Here is a 13,668-nt window from a genome sequence, read left to right on the forward strand (position 1 = left end):
GAACCAAAGAATAATGTTAATTAGAACATATTTACAAATAAGCCCACTTTCTGTTCATACGTTTCTAAGAGTTTAGTGTCAAAACTGTTTGCATAAAAATGCAGTGAAACCTATCTTGAAACCAGTTTTCCACTATAAAAACCATTCCCGGAAATAACCAACTGACCAACCACAATGCACCAGTGTTGGTCGCTGAATGCTTCAGTGTTCATTAAGGCACCCCACAGGATGGTGCCATCGTATGGACTTGTGGCATAGGTTTGGTTGTGAATAACCTCAATTATCCACACAATGGATTTAACCAAGTTATGAGATTCATGGAGGCTTTCCTGGGCAAACAAGCTAAATTATAATTGCTAATAAAATCATTAATTATAAATCGGGCAATCCGAGTTGTATTCCCAAACACGGCGAACATAAGTGATCATCAGCGGTATGAGACTAGTCCATTACCAACCCATACTGACCAGCATAAAGCAGTCAAAACTGCCACAACTTAGATAACATTGGAAGCACGTCTTTCCTGCAGGGGCTTGAGAAATCTCTCTACATTAATTTTATATAAAAATTATCCACTGTAAAAATTTACAATGATAAATTATAAATAAATGTTCAATGTTATTATTTTTATTATGTTTCTATCTACGTGGCTTTACCGAAAGACCCAAAGAATATAAATGTTCAATATATATAACCTATTATTCATTGACAGTGAATATTGTGCAACTTTTTTGTTGGGAAAACAACCTGCCTTTATTTGTTCCCATGTATTTTTCTTCTCGCCCGATGCATGTCATAGTAATTGCCAAGTATTATTGGTCTCTACAACAAGTCATGTGACTTAAGCGAGGTCGCCCAGGTTAAAAACATCCTACTTATTCTATGCTGATGTGAAAACGCAGTTTGTCCATGAAGGCAATACGGCTTTGCTATTAAAGCAATGTTGCCAAACACAATTTACTCGAATAACATAGCAATACATTATTGTTGAATGTGCATAATGTAAAAGGTTAAGATACATCGACAATCTAAATAAATAAAAATTTACGATAACAAAAATGGAATGGAATTCAAAACAAAGAGCATGGAAAATGTACATGCTGCCTAAACGTTATTCTTAGGAAAACATTCGATTAATGATTAGAAACGAATCTTTGTGTTGCTAATTAGGGAAAGGCATGTTGCTCATAAACTAAGCACTTGGCTACAATGCCTATTGTAAACAGTGGCTGCAATTGTTGAAATATTCAGCTGGTTATTAATGCAAATTAACTACAAATTTGACCTTGCACAATGGAATTCCCCTTGTCCATAAGATTCAGATACATATTGTATTAGTCGGAATGTTAAGGAGTTTTACATTTTTGTTCAATGAGTAATATATTTGTTGAAAATATACTACAAGTATCATTTTTACACGATATACTTTCAAGACATTTGTTACATTTTGTGACTTTAGGCAAACAGCAAGTAATCTGCCAAAAGAATCTCACATTGGTAAAAATGTATGGAACTGGATACATGGGAAGGGTGTCAGGTTAATGTAGATTTGCTTGGTTAATTATTTTTTTTATCATTGTAATAAAATCCTAATCCGTTGTTAAAAATGAAAATTTAGTTAAGACTGAAAAACACCACTTTTCTAACCACAGGAAAAAATCTAAATGAAGCGAATGATTTTACCCAACCTATTGTGATCTTAAGTACAAAACAGTTATGTGTATACTTAAATAATTATTGTGTACCCATTATAATATACACATACAAATTTACAACTTTATATTTCAATATCCTTAATTTGTTGAAAACAAACTTTCTTAAAATCTGTCGACAACAAATACCATCTCTTGTTGACTTATTGTAGAAGTATGCCACTTCAGGACAAAAACATAATCGTGGCTGAATTTCAATAAAAATGGCCCCAAAAGCAGGTTAGTTGAACGAATTAAGGTAATCAGCATTAAAAAACGGTAAATACTCATAACTATGGATTTGTTGAGCTGGATTCAATTTCGTTTCATCTAATTTATAGTTCCATTTTTATAAAGACTGCAATTTTTCCACAATCAGCTTTATGGGTTATATAAAATAAAAAACAAATTACTTTATACAATATGTAACATTGAATTTGGCAAACCAAACCAAATTCAATGTTACGAAATGATGAAACACCCTCTTGTTTTACCATGTTTTTTAATCTTCATGAACTCATTCACGACCTATACATGATGCCACAATGTCATGTAAATTGAACAGCATTTGAACACAGCTGAAAAGGCCGCTGCGAAAAACTGCAAAGACTAAGCAACTGTGACATTGATATGTTTGTGGCTGTTAACCAGATAAATGTATAACGTGTGCAACGGTCCAGGCAAATGCATTCCAAAGACTGGAGTTAAGAGGTACTCATGTTGTAATAAGGCCTTCTCAGCTGCAAGGTGACTTAAAGACTCAAATATCTGCACTGTCACTTAACTAGGCACATATGTAACACAAACGTTTATGTAACATGCAAATGTGAAATATAAGCATTATGTAAATGAAAGGAGCTGTACATTTTTCTCAAAGACTTGATTTCTGAACTCGCACGTACAGAGTCGTGGACCATGTGACAAAAGGGCACAAATGGAACTGATGAATATGCTTACAAAAGCAACACATTCAGTTAGACAGTAATGGCAAATGCAGTGGTGCACCCACAGCTGCAAAATCAACGTAATGCTGACATCAGCGTCAAGGAGGTGAGACTGTTCATAAAGACAGCAACCCCCCCCCAGACCCACACATCTACTAACACCGTACCCATGCTGAGTAACAAAGGATGGGCCTGCACAAGTAAAAACCCCAACGAGAGTGCAAGAGAAACACAACTGGAATTACATGTGCATACATGTCCCATAACATTTTTTTTGTGATTTTCCAAGTCATAGTGGTTCAAAGATGCAGAGCCCACCACTACCTTAAAGTAAGAAAATAGCTATAAGCATCTGTAGCACACAAGGTTGATCAATCGGATTGGCACCACCAAGTAATCGTCGGTGAAAGGTTACATGATCGTTCCCAAAAAATCCAACAAGACCTGACCACGAGTGGACTCACATTGACGTGCGGCGGCGTCTGACATGAAGGCGAGGCATCCTCTCCTCCTCGACGTCCGTCTCTCCACCAGAGCTGCTCTCTGTGGCATCCGAGTCCAAGGCCCTCTCAACGTGGCGCAGATTGGCATCTAAGCTTTGAGAAACCCGCTCCAGTTCTTCCCTGGGAAGCTGCTCAAACACCAAATTCCTTCCCCTCTCCAAGGGACTCGAGTGCAATCTTTGACTTCTTAGACAAAGGGGGCTGCTTGTGACATCCAATCTTTTGCAAGCAGCCGATGACACTGAAACTCCATTCTGCAAACACGCCTGACTTTGCCCACGATTGAAGCTATCTTGTGAACGCCTCGTTGCGAGGCTTTCCACCAAACCTCCAAGTTGCTGCCTGACATGACTCTCGGTCTGCTCAGCCTGAATCAGTCGCAGATGTTTCGACAGCCTGCGTGCCCGCTGCTCAAGCACGGCCAGTTTGTGCACGGAGCTCAGCACTCTGGAAGCCATCGGGCACTCGCCTGGGTTCGGGTTAGGTGGGTCTATTTTGGCATCAGCTCCAGACACGTTCACAAACGCCAATGGGTCTGGTCGGCAGGCAAAGTGTTCACTGGAGGTACTGGAATTTTCTGCAAGCAAGGCCGCTCTTGAATCTGCCACATTGTAAATTGCGCCATTGTTATATTTTTTCTGCTCAAACCTAGTTTTCCCATTTAGCACGGGCACATCTGAGTCACGCAAGATGGGAAGTTTACTGGTAATGATATTGTTATGAGTTGAAGATAGTTTCTGCAGTTCATGAACGTCCAGAGCTGTGCTGGATATGGGGTCCAAACAGCCTGAGTTGCATACATTTTTCAATGCTGACTGATCCCCATTTCCTGTTTTCTTCCCATTCAGGGGTCTGGTACTAAGATCACTGTTGGCCTTCCTTATGGTCTGCTGTTGTTTTGCAACGCCATTCTTCTGCTTGCCCACCGAATTCTGTTCGAAAGTTTTCATTATCTTTTGGCCCAGATGTAAAGACGCCTGTCCGAGTTTGCCAAACACCCTGCCCTTCACAATTAAATGTTTGGAATTCGCCGACACCTGGTACAAGGGCAACAGCTCCCCTGGCTCCGTGTCTGTGAACTCTCCACTGCCGGGCGCCTGAACAATGTGCGTTATGCCTCCGTCTAGTCGCACGGGCTTCTTGCAGAGGCAGCCCAGCCTCTTGCGCACGGCGGGTATGTTGCTGCTGTAGCTGTTAAGGCGGCGGTCCGAGGCGGCAGCGGCAGTGGCAGGGGCCTCGAGGGCCGGGTCGGGCACTGACGGGGCGAGCTTGAGGCGGCGAACCTCGGTCGTGGCGGCTTCTGTGAGTGCGGGAGCCATGGCATCCATGCGACGGGCAGCATGGAGGCCTCAGGGGCGGGGGCGATCGCGCATCCGCCTGCCACACACACACAAAGGGGCCACGGCGACACGGACAGCCAGGCGGGTTCTCACAGCTGCGCTACAGACGTCTACGAGAGCCCCCCGTTTTAGCGATTTCACCAAATACGGGGGGGGGGGCGTTTAACATTAATTCGAACGTCGACGTATTAACACTGGCATATTTGAATCGCCGAGATTGGCAATAATTGAGCATCAACGTCGCGGAGAACCCGCGGGAAACCCAACAAAGAAGGCATGGGCGAGGGCAAACAATCGACCCATTTTTTTCCGTCTGGTCACACAAGCAAGTCACACCCGCCCTCGCAACAGCAGTGTGGGTCGCACCTTTCTAGCACGACGTAGAAAATTACATCGACGATACACGTCCCTTTGGACACGTCAAAACTGCACTATAATCGCCGCACAATTACAATTATAAGAGAACAATCGCCGCCCTGGGAAGGCTCGCCACGGCCCAGACCTCCCCACCCACCCTTCACCATCACGCAGAGGGCTTCTCTCGCTCGTCAACTTTAAGCGCATAAGTAGCCTTGCCCCCCCCTGCCCCCAGCACCAGGAGAAACACTACAATGCTGTACTATATACTACGGCGTTTGCGACATGTCACAGCAGTAACAGCAGTATACAAAGATCGATGGGGGGAGGGCATACACATTTCGGGGGCAAGTCATCGTACGAGCACAACGGCGAACAAGGGGTTGGGGTACGGATAACACCACGCCCGGCCGCCTTCACCTCCGCAGTGCCTTTTTGTTACACACCACAACCATACACACACACACGACTCGTCGTATACGGTCCAGGAGACCTAGGGGATATATCCAAACTGCAGGTTTGACTAACACGTGCCGAGAAAACAAACAAACACCTTAAGGAGGTTGCCGGGTTCATAGCGCAGTGCGCGAACCCCACTGCGACACCGCCGCTCCTTTGACACGCACAATGTACACTGCTGCTGCTGTCACCACGTACCAAGGGCCTGGCCGTGCTCACCACCCTACGCACGTGTACCCCGTAGCAGCAGCGGCAGCGAGCCCCGCGTTCTCCACCTCTTCCTTATCGATTGCGATCACACACAGACGCACGTGACTACGGATTGGCGCGCGATCTTTCTACTGCTGCAGCAACAGCGGCCACCACCACCGCCTCCCAGAATCTACTGCTGCACGGAACACCCATCCCCCGCTGCCCACCCCAACCCCCGCTGCCCCCCCCCACCTCCTGACTTCCCCCCCTCCTGACTCGCCACAACCCCCCCTCCTCACTCGCCCCCCCCACCCCCCGCTGCCCCCCCCCACCTCCTGACTTCCCCCCCTCCTGACTCGCCACAACCCCCCCTCCTCACTCGCCCCCCCCACCCCCCGCTGCCCCCCCCCACCTCCTGACTTCCCCCCCTCCTGACTCGCCACAACCCCCCCTCCTCACTCGCCCCCCCCACCCCCCGCTGCCCCCCCCCCACCTCCCGACTGCCCCCCCCCGCTGCTCCCCACCTCCTGACTTCCCCCCCCTCCTGACTCGCCACAACCCCCCCTCCTCACTCGCCCCCCCCACCCCCCGCTGCCCCCCCCACCCCCCGCCCGTCAACACGCGCGCGCTCACGACCCCCCCCCTCGTCCCCCCCTCGCGCGCGCGAACCCAACGGCCACACCGCGACACGAAGTCGTCTTACCGCGAGACGTGCACAACAACACGCCGTCCTCCTCTTCCTCTGCCACCACGATCGCAGTCCCCCCCCCCCCTTGTGAAACTATTAACGACGTTAGTGCGTATGTCGGGTGGTTGTCTACCCCACCCCCACGTCAATTGACGTTTGCCTCCTTTTCGTTTTGTCCACACACGAAAAAAAGAGAGACGAAAAATAATTAAATAACGAATATATCGAAAGTGCTTTGTCCGGGGGACACCGCCCCGGGCGCCAGGCTACCGCGGTGGTTAAACTTTCACATATGTCCCCGTGAATAGTACGTGATGGTTTATTGTTCCTCTACACACAACTGCATTGTTTATTCCCTGCCGCAAAGAAACCCGGAATAAATCCCTCACCGTCCTTAACAACAATCGTGACAAACGGCGCCTTTGCGCTACGATCGCCGATGCCGTTTTTACTCCCGCCCCTCGGTATCGCTATTACTACCACAGACGTTACACGTTTATCGTCAACTAACACAATTGACACGCGCGAGCCGCTGACAACGGAGACCTCCACAACCGCCGCCGAAGATGGCGGCTCCTGCGCAACTTTCCCGCGCGGCGACGCGGAGCGCGCGCGCTCTCCCCGCAAAATGGCGGCGCCTTTACCGCCATCCCCCGCCCCTCATCCCCCAAACCCCCCCGCCCCTCATCCCCCAACGCCCCCCCCCGCCGCCAAGCCCCTCATCCCCCAACGCCCCCGCCCCTCATCCCCAACCCCCCCGCCCCTCATCCCCCAACGCCCCCCCCCGCCCCCAACGCCCCCCCCCGCCCCCAACGCCCCCCCCGCCCCCAACGCCCCCCCGCCAAGCCCCTCATCCCCCAACGCCCCCGCCCCTCATCCCCAACCCCCCCGCCCCTCATCCCCCAACGCCCCCCCCCCGCCCCCAACGTCCCCCCCGCCCCCAACGCCCCCCCCCCGCCAAGCCCCTCATCCCCCAACGCCCCCGCCCCTCATCCCCCAATCCCCCCCGCCCCTCATCCCCCAACGTCCCCGCCCCTCATCCCCCAACGCCCCCGCCCCTCCCCAACCCCCCACCCTCCTCCACCCTCGCACCCCGCCCCCTCACACGATCCAACACAACCCCCCCCACCCAAAGCCTCGCTGTCACATTTCCCACGCTGTACCCGCAATAAGCGCACCCATTGGCTGAAGCCAAGTCAGCCCCCCCCACCACCAATCCTCCTTCCCACCCCGGTTAGGGGCGTGGCCACTTTTAATCGACCGCAGCCGTGAAACGTCGCGGCCGTCTTCGCGACCGCCCCAAACGACGGCAGACATCGCCGATAACGCCCAGCTGCGACACTCGAGCCAATCGCACGAGGCGCTTCGGAAGGGGGCCCACGAGGGCGGAGACTTGCTTGTGCAAGCTACGGTTTTAGAGGCCCCCCCCCTCTCCACAAAGGGGCCAGGACGTCGCCGATTGCGCCACCGGTGCCGTCCCCACCCCGCACGTTTGGCGCGGCCATGCGTCCTCTTTCGCGCGTTTTCCGCCCACTCTCTTTTTTTTGCCACAACTCTACGGCGCAAACAGGCGCCCTCGTGTGAGCCACAAGAACCGTGACGCGGCGGGCATTTGGCAACTCGAGGCCTCGCGAGCGGATTTGGCAACCCTGGTGGGGGCCCTTCCCGAGGTCCGGAGAGATTCCCCTCCAAGTAGTAGTAACGACACGCACGTGGCTTCATCCCTCACCCCAAACACCATCAAGATCATTTTAATCCACTACCCCTTGGTACTCAATTCACAGATAAAATGTACCCAGTTTTAGGATTCTGTCGAGGAAGGATGGAGCGTGCGAACTGGAAATTCCCATCCCATACGTGACCCACTGTCCATGTGTAATGAATATTGGGAATGTCGTGACACATCCTGCTGGCACGTCAGCTGCGTATCCCCGTAAACACCCGCTCACATTTAACCACAACCCGTGCAACTGAAACATCTCAACTACAGCCCAGAAACAATCCGCCCGCTGTGTACCCCTCAACACTCTTATTCGGAACAAATGATTCACCGTGGAATTTTTTTAGTTAAACATTTGCAGCCATGCTTGTGGGACAGTCCGTTACGCGCTATACACTTTAAACACGTGCTTTAATTACTATACAGCGTACACAAAAACAAGGGTAAATTTTGGGTTTAAAGAAATGTATATCCCTCTGCTCCCGACTTCCACAGGCCAGTAATGTGTTAAATGTAATCTTGACAATGCATAGTCATTATTCCGCGAAAGGGTGGGTTGTCCGTGTCATGGCAAAATTATTTATCTCAATGTGAATTAGAAACAAAACATCGCCACCCACTCAGTCTGCATGACGGGCCTTTAAAAAAAATCGTAATTAGGAACGTTGCTTTCACTGTCCACTAATTCAACGAAACAATTCTAAAACATTCAAATTTACCATGGAACAATACACAACGCTGCCAAAACAACCGGCATGGGGCAGCCAGTTCACGGACATCAAGCCTTGGGATTCTTGAGTCAACCACGTGTTGAGCCAGCCCAAGGCCCCCCCCCGTCCATCACCACGCACAACATTGGTCGCTGTCAACAACTTCAATATGTATAAACAATTCCTCGTCCTTTATTGCCACCGAATATCAACAATTACTATTGTAAACAATACGCATCTACTACAAGGAAGTTTGATAAGACCCCTCCTCGGAAAGTATGATATGCACATGTGGACTTGAGTACAGAATAGTTAAAAATGTCATGCGATTGTGGCTCCCGGGTAATCTCAATCGAAAAGTGGACTCCATATACCGGGTAAACAACGCGTGAAAACATGCAACCATTCATCGTTAACTAGCTGTGAATATCGATCACTTGTGCCAGTTCTTTCTAAACTATTCTTTAAATGTGGCCAGGTGACATGGGTGAGTTTCATGGTTTGAATCCAGCAGCCACCCTGATCAATACTACGGATGTTTCAAGTTTCATTTATTAGGTTTAGCCCTGTGAGCCATGCGGCTCTTGAGTCGGGTGCAACCGCAACAAACAAAATATGAACAGAGAACATCTTAAAGTGACGACGCGCAACAGAAACATCCTGGATAAACCAGCAAATCTTCAAAAAAAAACCCCACCGTATTACAACGCTGTCTACAAAGATCCCAGTGTGTCTCTTCTTCGATAACACGTGTTTTCATAATGCGAATTGGATATACCACGATAAATATATTAGGGAATGCGTTTTTTTATAACGCGGTTGAGAATTGGCAATAACATCGATTGATTGAACAGAACTACGTCGCACGAGGAGGAATACGCGGTCGTGCGGCTGCCTCGGCATTGCATCACACAAGGTGGGATGCTGCTGGATGCTTCTCGACACAACCAACCACATGCCTCATTTTTTTGCTCAGCATGCGTACGCATCTCGCGTGTCATCGCGGACTGCGCTTTACCCTATATTATTGATTAGAACACGATTTTTCTATAACGCGGTGTTCTTCAGGAACGCAACTGCATGACACGTAAAAATATGCACCGTTTGTTTTACAGTGGACCTAAAGTTTGTGACGTATTTTTGCTTGTCCATTGTGTCAGCGTCATGGTTCAAATTTAACACATTTTATATTACCCAAAACTTACTCAATTCGAATATATATAGCAAGCATCACCCCTTACCGCAAAGCCAAAACCCTGCTGAAGAGTCGTGAGACTCAGTGAGGCTTTCCTTGGCAAACGAGCTTAATAATCGCAATAATAAACGTTTAGCATTTAACTAAACTGGATGAAAACACTCCGAATACTCAATGGGAATTTTATATGAAATAAAGGGTCAAGACTAGCCATCGCATGACTTTGACAAGGAAATGATTAAAAGGAACAGCTGGATGCAGGGTTGTGAGGTGAGCTTTAGAATGTGTAGGTGTGAAGGCTAAACAAAAGCTCTGTAATTTAACTCGAAAGCGAACACACATGACAATGAAAGCGAGACCAAGGATGAATGAGGAGATGCCTTGAGCCCATCCCTACCTCCTGTAAACAACTATAACAGATCATCGTTTGTAGTTCACAGGCAAACGAATGAAACCTACAACTCTATACGTTGATGTACAGTGTTATAGCTTAAACAGACAATACAACATATAACGAAGCAATGCCCGATCTACAAAAACGAAGGAAACATCACAAAGTACTCCACTGGACCTGATGCAGTTATCTGGCTTGACAAACCTGAACGTGACATTGTAGTTGTTGATCTGCATCTACATCAGCCATACGAAAGAAGATAGTTTAAAATACGGTATATGCACGCGTGAGGCTGTGTAAGCCACTGAAAGGATGTGGAAATTAATCCGTCAACTTACTAACCTTCCATATTAATTGCTGATGGTATGAAACCAACTATGTATACACAAACATGGTTACGTAAAAACACATGCTATGGAATGTAATTCACATAATTTACATTGTAAAAGTACGATTTTAATGCTGGTCCTCCACAATGCTTTCTGACGTATCACTGTGCTTGCTGATGGGCTACAATTGGACATCTCGATGGTACAAAGATGACAATTACGTTTTTATTTAACAAAAGTGCTTCTTACACCACGAGTTGTTATTTAGCCAATACTTAATTACGTTGACTGACAATGGCAGCATTGATAAATATTTATTCAGATAAGAAACATTCCACATAGCCAAACTGCTTTCAAAGCTGCATGTATTCAACACAGTCAGGTATACCAGATATACATTTCTGCATTTCAGTGAGCTGGCTGACTCTAAAAAACTTTCACACCTCAAGTTATTTTACGAGTCACACTCTTGGCAAGGGATTCAACAAAACATTATATGTGCGGCCCATACGCGAATCCGAGGCAGCCTTGCTGCCCTCAATGCCGAATGTTTAAATATATTCCATCTTTACCAAAGTGTGATTACTTCGTCCATTGTAGCAGTTTTTTTAGCAAACAGTTTAAAAAAAAGTTTTTTGTCGAAAAACTGTGCTCCAATGACTTCACCATGTTGTGACCTTTGGAACAAACTGTAACAAAAGCACGTGGTCACACCCTGCCCAGCAGTGCACATTGACCTAGACATACAGTACCCCTGCAGGTAAAAGCTGAAAACATGCACCGAATTACGGAAAGCTATACCGTAATGGGAGATATTGACAACATGGATAGAGTTGTATAGCTTTCACGCCCTAGTTTAACAACGAAAAACATAGAAGTTGCAAATTGTGTTTTCTTAAATATCTAGTTAAAGACTACTTGCCATACACCTAATCACCCTCAAAGTAACAATGCATGAACTGAATTTGATTTCTTACACTCACGATACACTCATGTAATTGTGCGTGTGAGAATCAATTACGGTATTTATTATATACGCATGTTAAATGCAAATTATACATTTCAGCTAAATCCGGAAACAAAGTTGTTGGCTTAAGAAAGAATACAAATGAGATAGTAAAGAGCAGACAAAAATAATGCATTCTTGAATAGAATAACAATCCTAAATCATGATCATACGTGGATCGATTGCTTAGGATGAGATTTTACATGTCCAGTAGTCAACAACTTGCCGAAATTGGGATTCATGAAAATAAATCTGCGCTGTCTCGTATCGATATAAAATGAAAAAGACTCTTGCCATTTGAATGCGAATGCTTTAAAAAATGCCTATTAGAGTACAGTATAAGAAATTAGCACATGCAGTTTTTTTGAAAATTTTAGCAACAACAAAATCCAGAGGGTAGTATTTGTTTATGGAAACCAAGTTCACAACTGACAAATGTAAACATTTGATTAATTTAAGCAAATACTATCTTCTGGTTAAGTTACATTTAAAATGCTAGGTAAATACTATGGTGACTTGTGTGCTGTGCAAGAAATGTAAATCACCATGATACTGCTCCATGTAGGAAAAAAACTTCCCGGCAATGCAAACAAACACACGTACTGTAGATGTGCAGCGCTTTTGTCAATCTACTGCTGGATGAGAACCTCGCAAAGCCATTCTGTTTCAGGGGTAATTTTACCATATTTCACCACGCTGGTCATTCCGGCTTCAAAACTGACAGTATAAACTATAGACGGTGGAGTACTCTATCCTGGAGTAACATAACAACGACTGTACTGTACTCTTTGGTTCTTTCGGGGGCAACTTAAGCTTTAATTTATTTTATACCTACGTGACTTTACCGAAAGAACGAAAGAGTATGGATCCCTGCAGTCACGAAAACTTCAAATCTAGATTGAGTGTACTGTAGCTGCACTGCCATCTGCCCCCTGCTGACAACGTAGCCCCACAATTTAATAAGCGGCGTGTCATAATGAAATTCTAAAACACTGAGTATTGGTTGAATACAGCCATTTGGATAAAACAAAAAAGTAAAATCTCACTCCAAATAAAACAATTATCATGAAAATATTAAAGGTATATTGTACATGAATACCTTGATATGCGAATATTCGATATACGGAGTTTCAGTCTCACGAACTTTGGATTTATTACCATTATTTTAATACAAAAATTTTAGTGAAATAGCAATAACTTAAACAAATGAATAAAATTATCCATATAAATAAGAATACAATTATAAGATACGTTTTGTTCAGCTTTGCACATCCTGATGGCTCATGCAATGTTTGTTTACATTCGTATCGGACAATCAGCGCGCGTGGAGCTTTGGTGTATGGTGGGCAATGCAACCTTATAACTGCACGGGTGAGTGTGAATATATTTGACAGTACAGTACGCCATGTTTCTTTAATTTGTAAAAAATAATGAAGTTTTAATATTCTACAATATAAAAGACAACGCGATTTTCAATATAATGCCTTCGTTAACAATATGAATAGTAAGTTATGAAGCGTTTATAGCAGGAAATGGTAAGTTACGAAGGCTGGCAACACATCTTCATAGTACTGTTATACGTTATCCGATATACAAAGTTTAAATATACGAAAAGCACTGGAAATGTAGAGTATGGGAGTGCCCTGTTGGATTCCAAATGCATAATGGATTATGGGAGCCAAATTATAATTTATAAGGCAGGGATATCAAGCATATGCATGGTTCGTAAACCTTTCAAACATGCGTTTATTCTTGAAATTACTTTAAAATATGTATCAATGCGTACAATCTGCTGTGACAGATGGATAAGAATAATGGACATTAATGATACAAATTTAACAAAAACTGAAAAATGTGCAAATTAGCATGGAGAGGTACACGCCTGGAAATACACTGAGAGACACCAAGAGTGTTCAGTTTACCACGTAGTCTTTCGCGAGCAATATTATCCATAAGAAGTTTTGTGGGTTAGATCGAGTAAACATAAATGTCGTTAAACCCGCCACCACCCGACAGCCAATTAGTAAGGGTTGTCACATGTACAGGCTGGTTGTAATTACCGGCGAAACGTCATACTCGAATTGTAAATGTTGTGGGTTTACTCTCCAACACACCACTCTGTTGAACTAGTAACGAATTG

The 13,668-nt window shown here is 45.8% G+C and overlaps 1 protein-coding gene across 5 annotated transcripts in view; it reads right to left on the reverse strand.

Annotated features, from left to right (window-relative positions):
* The window catches only part of LOC144933762 (KAT8 regulatory NSL complex subunit 1-like), a 49,593-nt gene that overhangs the window by 22,667 nt on the left and 13,258 nt on the right, over window positions 1-13,668 (reverse strand). For 2 of the 5 annotated variants that reach the window (XM_078858873.1, XM_078858835.1), the window contains exons 1-2: window positions 6,190-6,806; window positions 3,100-4,515 (exon numbers count right to left, since the gene is read on the reverse strand). In XM_078858873.1, coding sequence (XP_078714999.1) covers window positions 3,100-4,466 — 1,367 coding nt within the window. In that variant the 5' untranslated portion in view covers window positions 4,467-4,515; window positions 6,190-6,806. Of the gene's footprint in view, window positions 1-3,099; window positions 4,516-5,388; window positions 5,688-6,189; window positions 6,807-13,668 lie in introns of those variants that run through there. The other 3 variants (XM_078858855.1, XM_078858864.1, XM_078858845.1) reach the window with 3 other exon arrangements.

Source organism: Lampetra fluviatilis, chromosome 1 (genome assembly GCF_964198595.1).
Source record: "Lampetra fluviatilis chromosome 1, kcLamFluv1.1, whole genome shotgun sequence".
NCBI classification, from domain to species: Eukaryota; Metazoa; Chordata; class Hyperoartia; order Petromyzontiformes; family Petromyzontidae; genus Lampetra; species Lampetra fluviatilis.